This window comes from Vanessa tameamea, chromosome 28 (genome assembly GCF_037043105.1).
Source record: "Vanessa tameamea isolate UH-Manoa-2023 chromosome 28, ilVanTame1 primary haplotype, whole genome shotgun sequence".
In the NCBI taxonomy this organism is placed as follows: domain Eukaryota; kingdom Metazoa; phylum Arthropoda; class Insecta; order Lepidoptera; family Nymphalidae; genus Vanessa; species Vanessa tameamea.
In genome coordinates, this window is record NC_087336.1 from 5,662,244 (window position 1) to 5,681,802 (window position 19,559).

At 36.4% G+C, this 19,559-nt stretch overlaps 2 protein-coding genes across 3 annotated transcripts in view; one reads left to right on the top strand and one right to left on the bottom strand.

The window, feature by feature from the left end:
- LOC113391837 (uncharacterized) overlaps positions 1-501 on the bottom strand; it is an 83,070-nt gene extending 82,569 nt beyond the window's left edge. Inside the window, exon 1 of the mRNA XM_026627936.2 lies at positions 490-501. The gene's annotated coding sequence lies outside the window, so the exon portion shown is untranslated. The remainder of the gene's footprint in view (positions 1-489) is intronic.
- LOC113391828 (adenosylhomocysteinase-like 1) overlaps positions 1-16,667 on the top strand; it is a 52,790-nt gene extending 36,123 nt beyond the window's left edge. Inside the window, exons 1-10 of one of the 2 annotated variants that reach the window (XM_064219466.1) lie at positions 5,968-6,175; positions 8,551-8,753; positions 10,838-10,976; positions 11,623-11,793; positions 12,094-12,226; positions 12,679-12,805; positions 14,412-14,489; positions 15,278-15,457; positions 15,536-15,703; positions 16,423-16,667. In XM_064219466.1, coding sequence (XP_064075536.1) covers positions 6,079-6,175; positions 8,551-8,753; positions 10,838-10,976; positions 11,623-11,793; positions 12,094-12,226; positions 12,679-12,805; positions 14,412-14,489; positions 15,278-15,457; positions 15,536-15,703; positions 16,423-16,581 — 1,455 coding nt within the window. In that variant the 5' untranslated portion in view covers positions 5,968-6,078 and the 3' untranslated portion in view covers positions 16,582-16,667. Of the gene's footprint in view, positions 1-5,967; positions 6,176-8,550; positions 8,754-10,837; positions 10,977-11,622; positions 11,794-12,093; positions 12,227-12,678; positions 12,806-14,411; positions 14,490-15,277; positions 15,458-15,535; positions 15,704-16,422 lie in introns of those variants that run through there. The other variant, XM_026627923.2, reaches the window with a different exon arrangement.
- The last annotated feature ends 2,892 nt before the right edge of the window (positions 16,668-19,559 follow it).

Here is a 19,559-nt window from a genome sequence, read left to right on the forward strand (position 1 = left end):
TAGAAGAAAACCAATAATAAATATACGATATGCTCCACACACACATAAGGGACTAGGGAGCGACGGCGGCGAAGGGCAAGATGGCATAAGAGGGTGTCGATTGCCGTTACGAATTACGAGACTGTCTTATCCCTAATGCGCGCTATTACATCATGGACATCCTGGTATATTTGTATTTTTAAAATAGCTTTGATTTTTTAAATGTGAATTTTACAATTTTTACAAAGGTCATTTAATTTTTGCATTTTCAGACCCAAAACGGGACCTTTTGTAAATAAGGCAACTGTCATTTTTAATCCGAATATTTAAACTGGATAAATGAAAATAATCTTTAAATATATTTAAAAAAATCTATGGCCCTTGAGGTCCCAGTTATCTAATAGACAGTGTTTTATATTAAAGAACAACAATAAAATTGAAATAACCAAGATTAACTATAGTTGGTGAAAATCAAAGCTGTGTCGAATAATTTTCATTTCGTCCAGAAATTTCGCGTTTCATATTAAGCAATGCGCCGTGCAACTAATATTATCGTGGCTAAAATTAGAAATGAGTACACCCGCCTGAATGATGTTTCGTACTGGATAAATCGTGTGACCCTCCCAGATTACGGTCTTGAGTGTAATGGCTGTTTGCATGATACATTTTAAGGTATAGGTATTAGGATTGAAAATTAAAAAGTGAACCAAACCATTTACTTAGATATGTATTCTCATATATATTTAAGTTCTTGTATAATTTATTAGTAAATTAATAATTTTTATGTCAATTTAAGCGCTTCGAGCGCTTTTTAGTCGTCAGTTTATAAGATCATAATCTAGTTTTTTTTTTATTATTTAAAATATTTAATTGTATGGAAATTGATATGCAGCGCTTTCCAGCGACTCTTTTTAATGATAGTACAAAAGCCTTCCTAAAATACTTATAAGTATCTTGGTGATTAAATCAAATCATATACATTTATTCAATAAGTAAATATTGATTATTGATTGTCAAAGGTTCGAAAGAAAAATACCCCGGCCTGAGAAGAACCGACGAAAGAAATTCAGCGGGTAATTATTCAACATTACAAACAAATAGCCCGGAGACGATCGCTTCCTTTTTAAAGTGTGGTATCATTCATGAACTCACCAATCGTCTATTTACGTTTATTTTTTAATTAGCTTTGCCCGCGACTTGACGTGCGCGATTGAATTTAACAAAAAAGTTATCGCTGTAGTCTAAGTTATTCCTTATTACATCAGCTGACTGCCAGTGAATGTCCCGTCAAAGTTTGTCCCGCCGCTTGCGATAAACAAAAAGACAGACAGACAGATGGTCAAATTGGTCTATGTACCGTGTATACATACATATGCATTTAGAAAATAGCGGTTATTTTAATATTACAAACAGACACTCCAATTTTATTATATGTATAGATTTGGCAACAGTAGGCCAGTCAATAAACCCCGTGAAGGTCAAGTAATTAGTATCATTATGATTTTTTGATATGTGATTTGGGACTTTAAAATAATAACAAATTAAAATTTTCTACTCTGGGGTGAACGCTAGGGGGCTAGCGCTCTGTTTTGTTTGACCTTCACGGGCTTTATTGAATGGCCTACAGAGGCATTAAAACGTCTTGTTGTAAAAAATCGTATACATGGCACCACAAAAGAGTGACTGACTATACAGTATAGTAACAGGAGTAAATAGTTTGTGTTTGTTCCTTGTTCTGAAGGGTGTCGAAATCGATGACCGACATCCATTTCTATATACAAGGTTATAAAATAAAATACTAACGAGATAAACTTAACGACCTCATTTCCAAAAACATGATCTGCTGTCACCCATTGAATTGAATATTAATCGAAAAGGATGACGTGCTTTAATTAAAATCATATTTAAGTTGACTGCCCGTCAACGTCGCCTGTCGGTCTGATGACTATATATATGTACATATAAGGTCACAGATTCCAAGGTCGTGAAAAGTTATCGGGTTTTTGTCGAAAAATTAATCGGATTAGCGCGGTGTCTGGAAATTGGAAGCGTGTAAAATTCCGCGCTTCGGCGAAACCTTCGCGCTTCAAAATCAAAATCAAAATATACTTTATTCAAGTAGGCTTTTACGAGCACTTTTGAATCGTCTTTTAACAAACTATTTCATGTAAAGCTACCACCTGTTCGGAATGTGAATTCTACCGAGAAGAACCGGCAAGAAACTCACTAGTTACTCTTTTTCAACATCTAAAAATACAGTCATGTTAGTTAAATACAATTATACATGTATGTCATGTCTCCTGCCTGGAAGTCAACAAGCATTAACTCCACGCATTTTTATCATCTAAAGACTGAACTCTTTCCTGTCTTGTCGGATTTGCTGTCCGATCGGATTATGAGAGTGAGAGAATAGAGTGACATGTTTGCGGACACTCTTGTGCACTAGAATCTATCCTGCGTGTTTGGCTAGTTTCTTAAGATTGGTCGCCGTGATCGAAAACGGTCTGGAAGACATTACTGTTAAGATAGAATAGAATTTGCTCTTTAAATGAACTATTAAGATAGCAACAATTTGGAATAATCTTCTTCTGCTGCGAATAAATTATTTTGTAAGACTCGTTGAAAATATTGAAAACTCCTCGATCAGTAGTATTTGTTAGCTGCAGCTTTGGTAATAGGTATCTCGTGGAATAACTCGAAATTTTTCGTGGTAATGTGTAAACTTTAATTGTAATTCACTCAACTTTTCACTTGTCTTTTTTCTGTTAGAAATAAGTGAATATTATGGGTAATTTTTCAATTAATGATTGTTCGTTTCATCAATTGTTTGTTGATTTTGTGTGATATCTGAGTAGTCCAGTAATTCTATATTTAACTAAATAATATATGTATGTGAAATGGGTACGCTGATTTTTGAATGTTGTGGCTTCCTCGGCCGTCTTGAAAAAAGGGACAGGTTTTGATTTTTTTACCGATAACTCTGCTCTCTATCGTAATACAAATATTGTAATTATACGTTTTTGAGGCTTATCTACGCTTTAAAATTTAGTTCGTACGAATTTTTGTCGAAATAATAAGATATTCCATAGAGTATGGTAGTTAAACAAGGCTGCAATTATACTATAACCCATGACAGTCGGGGTGATGTAAGGATTCTAAAGATACTTTATATGTATTAGGTATATCTAGTTAAATTTCTCCAAATTAGGGATATATATGTCACCGTGAAATTGTAAATACCGTTAGATTATAATCTATCTCGCGAGATTGTGAACTGTCACTTTGCGGTAACATATTGCTTACAATTTAACGCATTACTTTTTAGTAGATTATAATCTACCGAAGCTTATTAAAGTTAAATTATAAAAACTCTAACCTAACCTAACCGAAGTTTTATAAACTATCGAAATTTTTGACGTTTTATTTTGAGTTAAATCACCGTTGACAATTTTTAGGCAGTATACTATCTCGCGAGATTACAATCTAACGGTATTTACAATTCTACGGTGATATATACATACGTACAAGCCCCTAATTTGTTAAGGCATTCAGAAGTTATTTATACTAATATTATAAAGAGGTTATATATTGTTTGTTTCTATGTCGGGGATAATGTAAGGAACTAATAAATCATTATAAAAAAAAACTTGTCGAATGATACATTATTCCTGAGTGCTTATAGGGTATATCATTTTCTTTATTAATAAATAGCACTCGTGCGAATCTGAAGCGGGTCGCTAGTGGTGGACTTAAAAACTCATACATACATACATACATACATTCATACATACATACATACATACATACATACATACATACATACATACATACATACATACATACATACATACATACATACATACATACATACATACATACATACATACATACATACATACATACATACATACATACATACATACATACATACATACATACATACATACATACATACATACATACATACATACATACATACATACATACATACATACATACATACATACATACATACATACATACATACATACATACATACATACATACATACATACATACATACATACATACATACATACATACATACATACATACATACATACATACATACATACATACATACATACATACATACATACATACATACATACATACATACATACATACATACATACATACATACATACATACATACATACATACATACATACATACATACATACATACATACATACATACATACATACATACATACATACATACATACATACATACATACATACATACATACATACATACATACATACATACATACATACATACATACATACATACATACATACATACATACATACATACATACATACATACATACATACATACATACATACATACATACATACATACATACATACATACATACATACATACATACATACATACATACATACATACATACATACATACATACATACATACATACATACATACATACATACATACATACATACATACATACATACATACATACATACATACATACATACATACATACATACATACATACATACATACATACATACATACATACATACATACATACATACATACATACATACATACATACATACATACATACATACATACATACATACATACATACATACATACATACATACATTAAACTTAATAATCTTTTTTTTAAAGTATAAATGACGTAAATAACTCAACACTGACTTATACAAATAATTATATTGTTAGTAGACACGTTGATATTGAACTGCCTCGTTAATTGTGATAAGCTAGTCGAGCATCTCGAGTTCCGGTTTCGAATTTCGAATCCTAATTAAAGTTACTGGATTACTCTGTCAGTAAGGTCTCAGTGACAGACTGAAGTTAAGATTAAGCGTTAGATACAAAGTCTTTCGGTACGGCGATCTTCTTCCGACCTGTCGCAATATGAGATAATTCATCTGCGCTTATGCAAGTATTTCTCTCACGTAGTTGGCCTTACTCCATTCGTAATGGCTGACGGTTTAGGCAGTAACTGCCAAAACTTCCGCCATTATTTTTTTGCTGTATGTTCGTACATTTTTTATCTACTTCAGTGGTTCGTTTTTCTCTCAGTACCCCAAATGTTTGTTGGCAGTAATTTTTTATTGGGATAAGTACATCTATACAGGGTTATTGGTAATTCGACGTATTCCCGTTAGGAGGTGATAGGGGTAACTATTTGCAATAATTTTAACCCCCATATGCATGATGCAAAAGTGAACCATTTTTTGAATTATCACGTTTTTTAGATTTTTTCAAAATAATCATAATAAGGGAAGATGAATTTGTATGTTACAAACGTCAATGGTAAGAAATCTCCTGCATATTTTGCCATTCTCCATTCTAAGCTGGCGTTGTTGTCGACTCGGTTAAGATTAAAGGGACAATAGCTTTTCTGAAAAATCTGATATTACTTGCTATAATTGTCCAACATGTTGATTCTTAAGTAGGAGTTCCTCTATAATGTACAGTAGGTTCCGTTTAAGAAGCGCTAGAGTATAATTTCGTATAGTTCTTGGTTGTTACTTCATGCTTATAATTTGTCTTTGTATAGGATGCGCAACCATGTTCGCGAACGTCTCCGAGTCGCAACTTGTACTGGATACGTTAACGCTTTTGGAGCGTAAAACGTTATAAGCGCCGCGGTTAGCTTTCCACGTAGTGTCAGTCTTAGAATACAAAGCGGAGTGCAGTGTGTTCAAGGAAACCTCCATTGGAGAGAGCAACGCTCGTAACATGTCGTGCTAATATACTGGATACTTACTTAAATAATTCGTGATCTGTATTTCGAATATGTTCTGCTGATATGTTTCTTTTTTTAAATATACTATGTACAGCACTTTACTATGTCACAAACATATGTCAAGAAGTTTTAAGAAGAAATTAGTGCGTGAAACTTTGTACATGTGACCAAAATAAAATCCGATAAAAATCTGGCGTCAGGAGTGTTTCACTTTAACATCACGTGGGTCGTTACGATTAATTACGTCCATAAGATTTTCATCTCAAAGAAGTTTCACTTCAAGTTCTGCAGAAGAATTCTTAATGCCGTCTACTGGTATATTGAAACACCCAATGGAACCAGAAATTTGCGCCTCGCTGAAGAAAAGACACTCTGTCATATCTGGGAGAAGCGATTTTTGTAAGTTGATGGTTTTAAAATTAGTAATTTTTAATTTGTAGGTATTATATGTTCATTTTGGAGTTTTAGATGGATCTTCAAGCATCTAAATTTTCCATAGATATGCATTCCATGTTGTAGTAAGTACATATGTAGTAAATAAATCAAAAAATAGAATCCTATATAGCAAGTGTTGATTGTAAAAGTAAACTTAAATAACGAAAAGTTTTTCCACTGCTGGGCAAAGCCTCCTTACCTCTTGAGGAGTAGATTTGAACCTAAAGCCATAAAAATCTAGTAGATTTTTCAACTGACACATGCAGGATTCCTATTTTTTTTTCACCTCCAATCATGAATTATAAATTCAATAGAGCTTGGGATTGAACCCGCTACGTTCCGTTAAGATTCACGTTTTGCAACCCAACCCATTAAACGGTTCGACCTTCGATGAAAATGTGTGCAATATTTACATTGAAGTATATCGTTATTGGCTTGCTAAATATATGAGTAAACAAAATAGTCGCTATAATATTATACATTCCTCTAATATTCAAAGAGCTTAGACGGTACAGTCAACGGGGGTCGATTCTACTAACAAAATATAATTTTATCACAATCGAATTAAAACGTAATCGTTGCACTTTCGTTGCTGTCGAAGTGTCGAAGTTGAGAATGATTTTTCAAAGAGTAGTCGCAGGTGGATCTTAATAGAATCGTATCGTAGTCTATACAACTTAGTAGCATTTTCCCCCCGTAAACTTAACCACTGGTTTAAAGTGGCAGTGGGCTGGGCTCATAACCACGAAACGGAAAACGCTGCTTGGGCTAGTCCCTTACAAATTGGACTGGCGATCTGGCAAGGGTTGCGGGAAGCTACTGGATGCGAGTAGTGCAAGACCGGTTTTTGTGGATATCTTTGTGGGAAGTTTTTGTCCAGCAGTTGATGTATTACGGTGGAAAAATTATGATAATGATGACTGGCTTGAAGCGAGACAAGCACTATTGAGTCTTATTTTCATAATTTATTTAATATAATTCATCGCGATTTTATCGGTGGTGGAAAACTTCGTGATGATACCTTCACGCATACAATTATATTACATATGTATATAATCACCAAACCAATTTAAAACATCGTGGTGAAAACTCTAAACCTTATTATAAGAGGTCTGTCCCAATTTTACTAGCCGTTCGTATGCCCTTCTATTCACGATAAAATAAACTTTATGGTAAATTAATCCAGCGTTTGGACGTTGTTTTTGCGATGTAAATTAAGTTAGCAACATGATATGTCAACCTGATTCAATTCATTCTCGGTTATGTTGACATTGTTATCAGATGTGCTGCAATTTTAAGTTCTTCTCCTCGAAATATCAGGTATCAACATGGTTGAAGAAACAATATCAGTATTTGATTCTGAACCTTGATTTCTATGTTATATAAATTGTGATATGTTGTAAATATATAATGTTAATCCCTAAATAAAGTCCGTCTTAAAGTTTTACTAATTTGGTGTAACTCCAGTCACAAGGGACATAACATCTTAGTTTCTTAAGTTGGTGGTGCATCGGTGATGAAAGGAATGGGTGACATTTCTAAAGTTGCCAGCGTCATCAGGCGGTTACCACTTACCACCATTGTGGTGACCCATTTGCCAGTCCGCATACCTATATTACAAAAAAATATATACAAGGAAATCATAATTCAAAGCAATATTGATGAGTTTGGAGATTATTCCACCATGTTGCTCCATGGTTGATCATCATATTATATGACAGATATATATCATCGTAAATATGCACTTTACGTCACGATGTTTTCGTCCATCAATATGATTTATAACCATAAATTAAGCCATATACTGCCAAGTTGATCTAGTGGTCAGATACAAAGCCTAAAACTTCGAGACGAGCCGATAAAACGTTATTAGGTTTTTATGTGCAAAAATTCTTAGTAACAGAACAGCGTCTGGAAGTTATATGTGTGTACACTCCCGCGCCTTAGAAAGTCTTTGATCCTGTACCTGAACTCTTTGGTCGTGTCGAATTTGCCGTCAAATCCCGGTGCCGGTTATCAGAGTTGGGGAACAGAGAGTGTACCTGTGATTGCGCAAACACTTGTGTGTAATATATCATACGTAGTAGACTATCTATGACCAAAATCGGTCAGGAGGACATCATCATAAATAACCACATGTATAGTCAAGCTTGGGTTAGAACCCAAGTTTTTAGTTCAGATGAACGTGTGGTTACTAATGGGGCATCTCAACTGATCCATTACCATTGTGTAAAGTTATTGCCAAAAATCACGAATTGTTTATTTGAAAGCATATGAAAATTGGCATAGTTGCAAGGCAACACGATTAGTTCATATATTTATATTTAACTTCTTTTCAGGGTCATCTTCCGATGAAGATGAAGGAGTCCAGCCCCACGAGAAAGCCATAGCCGCTGGTCAACCAAATCCACCATACTGTGTTCGCAATGTGGAACAGCACGCCTTCGGTAGGAGGGAGATACAAATAGCTGAGCAGGAGATGCCTGGTATCATGGCTTTGAGGGCCAGAGCTAAAGACGATAAACCTCTAAAAGATGCTAAGGTAAGTTTTTTTTATGTAAGATATGTTATTAATCAAAATATTCTTCATTCACAGAGCTCTTTGAATCGTCATATTACACCGTTCGATTAAATGTAAAGGTATTTTATTTTATGTTATTGTTTATGAAATTTAATGAGCCAGATCAATGTTCATGTATTTACTACTTGAGAGTGTTACAAATTAAATCTAATCGTTATTAATGGAGCGAAACAAAAAAAGAGGATAATCCAATTGTTTGGCTTAGCGATGGGCGATGGGAATATACATTTGTTAATGTCATATAGACAGTCCGACTAGCAAAGGGGCCTCTTGATGGTAACTGTTTACCACTTCCCATCCACATTGGTATTTATTTTCTGCCTCGCACAATCACTATGTGGAACCAGCTTTCGCCGACGGTTTTTCCGAACCGATACGATTTGGGAACCTTCAAGAAAAGAGCGTACTTTTTCCTGAAAGGCCGGCAACGCACCTGCAAGGCCCCCGGTGTTGCAAATGTCCATGGGCGGTGGTAGTCACTTTCCATCAGGTGAGCCTCCTGCTCGTTTGCCACCTATGACATAAAAAAAAAAACATTGGTACTGTAACAAACATTCATGCCTCATATCACTAGTGCGCTACCACCTTGGGAGCTACGATGTTATGGTCCTTGTGTCTTTAGATACACTGACTCACTGACCTAAAAATCGGAATGCTACAACACTACTGTTTGGTGGTAATATATGATGAGTACGTGGTATTTCACAAAGCCCTACAACGAAGAATTTGGTGTAATAATTATTTATGCGTACTAGGTTATGTATACTCATCCATCAACCTGCAACACAGCTATTCTAAGTGTTGGACAAAGCGAGAAATAATAAGATATAATGGAGCTGGACTGCTATTCGTTAATATGATACACGATAGCCACGTATTTCTAGCGTATTTAAACCCAATATCTTCAATCAAGATTCACCTATTTCGACCACTGGACCATCAATTACGACACAATGTATTTGCACAGCAGTGTGACGTAACAAATAGGATAGCCATTCCGTTTGCACTGGCAACCTAAATAATTCAAGCGCTCGGGTTACAACGATGATTTACGATGACCGATATCCAAGAATTGATTAAACCGCTGTATTAATTAAGCTTCCCGTCATAGCGACAGCATCGAAATTCTTGATATTTTGGATGCAGCTTAGTTTTTTCCAAAAATGTCAGACCTAATTACTAAGATGGTACAGTTTATGCTTGTTAGTTGAATTAGTAATTATTTTGCTTTCGTTTTGAATGCTAAATTATACTTGACTTTCATATATTTAATGGGATCCATTTTGTGATACGTATATTAACTATTTATGCATGTTAGAGGAGCCTATCATTTATTTTAAAACTTTGCTTCATGTGTTCTACCAGCAAACAGCAATACTTAGTATCATAGTGTTACGGTTTGAAGGTCTAGTGTAACTACACGCATAAATTATATAAAATCTTAGTTACCAATGTTGGTGACGCATTGATGATGTAAGGAGTGGTTATTATATCTTCCAATGCCAATGTCTATGGACGGTTGTGACCACTTACCATAAGGTAGCTTACTCAATAGTCTCCCTTTTTAAAATAAAAATAAAATGAATCATGGGTGTTGCTTTGTATAACTGTGTTACGGTTTAAGGATTGAGTGTAATTATAGGCTACAGACTATGTCCTTTGCAACTAAGATTCCATGATTGATAGTATATTGACATTTTAAAACTCAGATTAAATAAATATAAAATGATACGGTAGAAAAATGACTCAACTGTTGTGTTTGGAAGATATATAAGGACATATTTCACGACGTGTTCACAGCGGATTTTTAGTGGATATACACATGTATAAAAATTCAATCACGTGAAAAATTTAATTTGACATAATGTTCAAGTAACCACACGACAATTTCCTTAACCGAATTGTATTTAAAGTTGGTGGTGCCCGGAATGGATCTTGAAACCTTCGGCTAAAATTTAAGTGTTCCATCTCGTCCGCCTAAACTTTACAACCACCGTGAAAAGATGTTCCATCTCGGTATAGTTTGATAATTCTTCTCTCCTCAGATCGTAGGCTGTACTCACATCAACGCTCAAACAGCTGTCCTCATAGAAACGCTAGCAGCATTAGGCGCTACAGTTCGTTGGGCCGCCTGCAACATATACAGCACTCAAAACGAAGTTGCCGCCGCTTTAGCACATGCAGGTAATCTTGTAATATTTTGTCTATTAATGTTTGATAACAGATCGTGAGGTCATAGGTTTGAATATCACGTTGGACCAAGAACTTACAATTTTGAGTTCAGTATGCTACATGACCCTTAAACCTGCTTACTACCATAGCAATGACTAGGGAGCGAGTTTGTTAATGTGACAGAAATGTTTTGGTTCCTTTTACTATATCTATACTGATATTAAAAAAGCGAAAGTAACTCCGTCTGTTACGATTACACGGCTAAACCACAGAACTGAATTTGATGAGATTTGGCTTGAAGTAATCTCGAGCCCCAAGAAAAGACATTTTCATGTCTAAAACCTACCGACTCGTAACATCTGGGCGAAGCCTCTGGCGAAAACTAGGAAGAAATAAAGCCGACATGATCCAGTGGCTAGAGCAGGTGAATCTTGACTGAAGATTGCTCCTTTAATTCTGGTAATTAGTTTTCATGTCCGTAATTTTTTGTTGTTGATCATAGTCCAGCTCGTATTCGGCGGTGAAGGAAAACGTCGTGAATGCATGTGAATAAAAATTTGCCACATGTGTATTCACCAATCCGCATTGAGGAAGTGTGTTGGATAAAGCTCCAAACCAGTTCCAAAAGTGGGATACAGTATCTCTGTATTTCATACAGGCTTTGCAATATTCGCGTGGCGCGGTGAGAGCGAGGAGGCGTTCTGGTGGTGCATCGACCAGTGCAGTACACCCACCACCGCCTGGCAACCGAATATGATCTTGGACGACGGTGGAGACGCCACGCATCTGATGCTCAAGAAACACGCCACAGCCTTCAAGCAAATTAAAGGTGAGGTTCGAGGAAAATGTGAAAGAACCTTTTTAGTACTAAAAATCAAATAATAGTTGAAATTATTTTTATTGATAGATTATGTATTAGTTTAAAATGGACTCCTAAATTCAGTTTAAAAACATTTTTACCCCAGAGTATCCAAAATTCAATAATAATAAAAACAAATAAAAATATTATCAACATACTGTACTACATTTTTAAGTACAGCTATTCCAAATTTGCAGAAGTTCTGTAGTTCTCTTTGAAACGTCCCGTATTGACTACAGTCCCGAATAAACGCACAATGAATATTTACAGGTATAGTGGAAGAGAGCGTGACGGGCGTCCACAGGCTGTACCAGCTCAGCAAGGCGGGCAAGCTCTGCGTGCCAGCGATGAACGTCAACGATTCAGTCACGAAGACTAAGTTCGACAATCTCTACTCTTGTCGGTGAGTGTCAAAATGAATTTTTACGTGATGGAAAATGCATGCCAGCGTGCATGGGGACCCTGGGTCGATGGAGGCCAAGACACAAACGACTGTCACCTGCATAGGTAAACATGCAAATGGACCATCTAATGGTTAGTTACCACTGCCCTTAGACATTGACGCCGTAAGAATTAACGAGTAATTATTACTTTTTTGAAGTTGGGGGGGGGGGGTGTTATTCCGTATTTGAGACTCACCGGTGCCCAGGACGTCTACTGCGTTTATTTTATTTATAACTAGCGACCCGCCCCTCCTTTTCTAGGGTGCAATTTATTAATCAAGAAATATATAGATATACACTCAGGAATAACGTGCTTACTAAAGATTATTATTTTTTTATTGGATTATGAGTTCGGGAGATTAGCCCCTACATATTAATAAATTCTACCTCTTTATACTTTATAATCTTTCAGGGAGAGCATCATAGACGCTTTAAAACGCAGTACGGATCTTATGTTCGGCGGGAAGCAAGCGGTCGTGTGCGGGTACGGGGAGGTGGGGAAGGGGTGCTGTCAGGCGCTGAAGGCCTTGGGATGCGTTGTGAGTACACGGTGTCTTATCGGTCACCGCTAGCAGCGGTATCCACGTCATTGAAGGTCAAGTTTATGACCCACATAAGGTTGACCTTAAAATAGGATATCCTGGAAATTAAGATATCCTTAGATCATGACCTTGGATCTTGATATTCTTGAAGTAATGGTGTCTAATATTAATATTACTCGTACTCTTTTATTAACCGTATTCTTGAGGTTATCTTCTATTAAAAATTCGTTATACTGTATCTCCAACCACCTCTAAGCACCTTTGAACCGTCATATTACAGTGTTGAATTTAATGTGAAGTTACCACCGGTTCGGAAAATATATTCAACCGAAAAGAGCCGGAAGGAAACTCAGTAGTTCCTCTTTAGGTTTTCAGTAGTTACTTTTTTTTTTTTTGTCAGAGCTATCAGCCATAATTTACTTGGAGGTAGAGCTTTGCGCAAGCTGATGTGGGTGATACTCACTCATCACATTTTGTGAGTGTAGCTACAGGCACAAGGGACATCACAACTTTGTACCTAAGGTTGTTAGCTCAGAAGTAATGTAATGAATTAATGGACGGTTATACCCTGTACGACATAGCTTGATCTTTTTGACAGATGTAATTTTTCTGATCGACATAACTTTGCAATGACGGACATATTATTATCTTAATTTAATGATTTCAAAAATTGTCAAAATATTTTAAAAAAATACGTATAATACAAAATTTCCTAAAGATTCAAGCGTTATCCGAAAATTTTAAGAATTTTTCTATTATATATTATTGGTTCAAAGTAAAATTTAAATGGAAACACTGAAAATAATAGACGCTCGTACAATGTTACATCGGTCGGACGGTAGGGACGCGCATAACAGGCAGTGACTGCTACAGATATCGATTACATAAGTCCTCATTAAAGATCATTGTTGAGTTATTGTTACGAACGGTAATGGGTCCTTTTGGTCGGGGTCACTTTGGCCAGTGGTTGGGGTCTCTTTAGCTGGCATAACTCCTTTTAGAAAAGTTAAAAAAAAATTGAATTCTAATTTGAATCACGCATTCCATCGTCCCAGCGACTGTTATATACGTTATATTTTCTGTTTCTCATCACTAGCCCGGCTGTCAAAAAGATCGAGCTAACTTGAACAGGGTATACTATATCTTAGAGTGTCAAAGTTTTGTTCCCTTACCACCAGGTGGTCAACTTGCCATCCGGTCTTGCTATGTCGAATAATGTTTACATACATACATAACATAACATAATCAGCCTGTAAATTTCCCACTGCTGGGCTAAGGCCTCCTCTCCCTTTGAGGAGAAGGTAAGGACCATATTCCACCACGCTGCTCCAATGCGGGTTGGCGGAATACACATGTGGCAGAATTTCGTTGAAATTAGACACATACAGGTTTCCTCACGATGTTTTCCTTCACCGCCGAGCACGAGATGAATTATAAACACAAATTAAGCACATGAAAATTCAGTGGTGCCTGCCTGGGTTTGAACCCGAAATCATCGGTTAAGATGCACGCGTTCTAACCACTGGGCCATCTCGGCTCATACATCATCATGTTTACAGTCCGTCTCAATTATTTGTAATGTTTTAACATTGCTCGTTTCCAGGTGTACGTTACAGAAATAGATCCGATATGCGCGCTGCAAGCGGCCATGGACGGATTCAGAGTGGTCAAGTTGAATGAGGTAATTATCATATGTGGGATTGTGCGTCTGTGTGTACTGAGGCATGTGTGCGGTATATCGAAACACATCTAATATGGGATGTCGTCGGAATATCAGTCATTGATTTGATGTTGATGGGTAACCGTTTTCACAGCATCTGAATAACTATGAATATCGTTCTGGCACGTCAAAGCAAATTTGGTCCTGTCTCTCTTTAACTGTACAGTAACCCATCTGTGTGAAAGAGATGAAGCGAATGTTAAACCGATTCGTGTCATCTCTTTCTCACGAATCGTACACAGTTAAACGGAGACAGGGCGTCATCTGAAATCGGATGTCAACAGCGATATTTAATCCAGAAATCCGCTACACGACCGATATCACAAAAATCGGATATCGGTCACGCACTGTGTGTGTTGCTCTAGATAAAATATAAAAAGACAGATTGCAAAGGCGGTGCAAAGGCTCGCTGAAAACACGTGGCAGGTTTTTATTAGACAAATGTAGGTTTCCTTGGGATTTTTTCTTCCATAGTATGATAAGAACTATAATTAAAAATTAAACACACACAGTATCTGTCTGTTCTTGATACTTATAATAAATATATCTAAACTACGGGCCTAGGATAGATTTTGCAATTCTAGCAGAATTACAAAAGTAAGGAGTGACTTCACCGTTGAAGGTAAGGAATGGTTCTCACTGCACTAATGTCTATGGCGGATGAAAAAAAAAAAATTCGGGCTCAATTCGTAACTATTATATAAAATAAAATAGTATACTTGTATAAAGTGTAACTCGATTTTTTACAGGTAATAAGGCAAGTGGACATCGTCATAACTGCAACGGGCAATAAAGGCGTCGTCACACGGGAACACATGGAGCGAATGAAGAACGGGTGCGTCGTGTGCAACATGGGGCACAGCAACACGGAAATAGACGTGCACTCGCTGAGGACGCCGGACTTGCTGTGGGAGAGGGTCAGGAGTCAGGTGAGGGTGCACTCGGTTTCATAACATACTTCCACTCGATCTCGTCAAACTGCCTTACCCCATGCCATGGTATCACAGGTGGACCACATAATCTGGGGCAACGGCAAGCGCATCGTGCTGCTGGCGGAGGGGCGGCTCGCCAACCTGTGCTGCTCGTCGCTGCCGTCCTTCGTGGTGTCCGTGACGGCCGCCACGCAGGCGCTGGCGCTCATCGAGCTCTACAACGCGCCGCAGCACCGCTACAAGGTACCGCGGGCCGCTCCAGGGTGAGCGGGTCTTACGGACACTTCACAGTCAAAAAGAGGACAGCCAATGTTCAATGTGTAACCACTTGGAATTAGGGGACCCATTGGTCGGCTTTTATATAATATTTGAAAAAAAAATTGCTCAAAGAGACTGTTTAATTTCATAAAAACAACATGGTTGTACATGACATGCAACAAAAGCAATATGAGTGATCAAATATACTAAATGCTACACTTAAACCTACTATCAAGTAAAATTAGCTAGAGGCAGTCTTTAAATAAGCAGCCCAAGTTAGAGTTTATGCAAAATTTAAATAAACGAAAAATATCTCAAGGAAGCCAGCATATGACCGACCCCCTCCCATGTCCCCAAACTAGCAGCTATTGGAACATCCAAATATTAACAAAAGAGAAGTATTTTATCCAACACAATCTACCTAGTGGTAGGGCTATAAGCAGGCCCGCCTGGTTAGGTACCACCCACCAGACCTTATACCTCCGAGTAGCAATACTTCGTATTGTTGTGTTCCGGTTCGGAGAGTCAGTGAGCCAGTGTAACTGGGACAAGCGATGTAACATCTTAATTCCCAAGGTCAGTGGCGATTTAATGTTTTAGTTTATTGACGGCGCCAATTCTATGAGCAGTGGGGTCACCACTTACCAACGCCATTAAAAAATGTTAACTTTGGACGGATACTTAAAAATAATATATAATTTCAGGCAGACGTGTACCTCTTACCGAAGAAAATGGACGAGTACGTAGCAAGCTTACATCTACCGACGTTCGACGCTCACCTGACGGAACTAACGGACGAACAGGCGAAATACCTAGGTCTTAACAAAGTGGGGCCGTTCAAACCCAACTACTATAGGTATTAATCTAGACCGACTGCCTAGATTCGCTTCAGCTTCTAGTTTTTCACTGGGGTACAAATTATTTTTTTAAGTGTCGATAATTTGTAAAAAAAAAACATAATATATTTAATTTTATTATTATTCAATATTTGATTTGCAGGCATTTTTATGGTCTAATATATCTATCGACAGACAAACATTCAATATATAATATTATATATATTTTTAAAGTGTTTAAAAGATTATTTTTGTTAATATTAGTTAATTTATTGTTTTTCGTATATTTTGATATTTTTAAATGTGTAGTCATAACAAATACCATAGATTAAAGCTCTCGACCAATGATATCGCGTCAATTCGCTGTCAAAGTTGTTTATTTGTCCATAGTACATTACACGTTCTCGTTTGCGCCCCACTCTTCCCGGTCATGTCGGATTATGGGAGGGAGTTAATAGAGAGTGTGTCTGTGTGTGTGCGCACACTTGTGCACTGTTGTATGTCCTGCGTATTTGGCTGGTCTCCCTCGATATTGGCTGGCGTGACCGTAATCGGTCTGGACGACATCATCATCTCATTCCGTCACACAGAGTTACTACAGGAATTCGGGACATAGCACGGTGGTTGAGATATATGACTGGGTAGATTACCACCATCAGATATTCTACAATCAAACAGCAGTACTCTCTCTTGTTTTGTTCTGGTTTGAAGGGTGAGTGAGCCAGTGTAACTACAGGTACAAGGGACATAATGTCTTAGTTCCCAAGGTTGGTGGCGTATTGGCGATGTAAGGAATGGCCGATGTCTATGGGCGGTGGTGACCACCTACCGCCAACCGTATAAAAAAACAAAGCGTTGTTTTTAATATTCGCCGATTTAATTTAAGTGGGGACGATTTATAGCCTCCTATAACTTTGGCTACACGTGTAAATATACTCTGTGGATTTGTTCATTTGAATTGGATTGGGATGGATTTGTTCATTCCGTCATTTTGTTTTTTTTTTTTATTATTAAACATTTCGATTTTATTTTACATAAATATCTGTACTGTTATTTTTTTAATATATTTTACGTAAATGTTGTATTTTTTTAAGTTGGTATTTTTTTTTATTAAAAAAAAATACAAATTACTGAATAATTTATTTCTGTAATATTTTATTGTTTTTTTTTTGAGTAAATAATACCATTTTTTATTAAAATTAGTTTTTATTTTAATTAAATAAATTAACATCTTTATTTTAAACTTAAGTAATTATTTATTATATAATATCGTATTATGAAATATTTTATTTCAGTTATGTGAAAAATTAAATGTTTAGTTAAATATAGTAATTACATGTTCGTGAAACTAAAATAGACTAAAAAATTGTAAAATAAACGAATTCCGAAGCACATTAATGTACTGTGCTTATTTTATAGTCGTATTTGTGATATTTTGTAACTGGCAATGTTTTTAATTTAATATTTATTTAATTAACTAAGTTATCTTGTATATGACACCGAAAATTTGTAAATACCGTTAGATTATAATCTATCTCGCGAGATTGTGAACTGTCGACATATTGTAAACCGAAACATTATAATCTATCGAAGTAAATTAAAGTTAAATTATAAAAACCCTAACCTAACCGAAATATTATGAACTATCGAAAATGTATATGTTTTATTGTAAGTTGAATAAACGTTCACAATCTTTCGACAGTTTACAATTGCGCGAGATAGATTGTAATCTAACGGTGTTTACAATTTTACGGTGACATATAGATAGTTAAACGAATATATATAACTATATATCTGTAATAGTTTGTCGTATCGTAACGTGCACTCGTTTTCAACGCATGCACGTGTTTATGTGATTTGTATGAATTCAGCTCAGGAATTGCTAGTTTTTGTGTATAGTAATGTTTTGTTTTTGTTTAGTTTGGGATGACATTTTATGATGGACACGATTGTGGGTACCTTGTAAGGTCGTTGTGGATCCCGAGGTCTGTTTTAATCGGGATTCGAGCCATTATTTTTATTCCGTCTAGAACAGTGGTGGGCAAACTTTACTAATATGGGGGGGGGGCACAAAGTTAAAGAAACTCTAGACCAGGTTTACAATTATAGAAAAATGCATTTTGTTTTAAAGCTTTTAATCGTTATGAAAACATTACAGCATTAAACACTTGTGTGCGATTCCTGTGACTCTCGTTCACGTTTGCGCCGCGCGTTACGCAGCACCGGAACTACGCGGCCATTTTAGCCTCATCTATAGGGTGTGCATCTATTCTTCAACGTCAACTTCTTCTACAGCCCATATACTATGTAACTAAGTTGGCCCGCGGGTCAGACTTTGCCCATCGCTGGTCTAGAAAGACTTGTTCATGTCTAATAATAATACCAAAACGACCATATATATTTGCTTTATGTATATAAGGTACATTTTTTTATATAAACAGGATATTATATATAAATTGAATATAAAATGTTGTCCCAAACTCTCAATAAAATACCCGATAGTTATATAATGTAGAATTTTCGTTGGTAGTTACCTCGTTATGAATATCACACATGATATTATGTTGATTCGGCAAGATTCTGTTCGTGACAGGTCCGTGATCGAATATACGATGTAACTTTGAAGTGGCAACGAATTAACGATAAAAATATTCCCATCGTTTATTTGCGTACAGACAAATCCAATTTAAAAATGTCCATTCCACGAGTCGAACTCCTAGGGCACAAAATACTCGCACCTCATTGGTTGATCCGCGCCGCTGGAGATAAAGAGGCCATACTGAGAAATGATTTGACCAATGAAGGTCACGCGTATTACCAACTTGCGTGAAAGGGCAATTTCCTTTGGGAGCTCGTTTCGTGGAATGTACATTAAATAAATATATTATGGTAAGTTACCATAAATAGTAAAACTTTGTGCTAAATTGTCGCATATACGAAGAAATATTTATATACACATCTAAGTATATATAATAGCAAAACGAGGCAAGACATCCTGCCTGTGT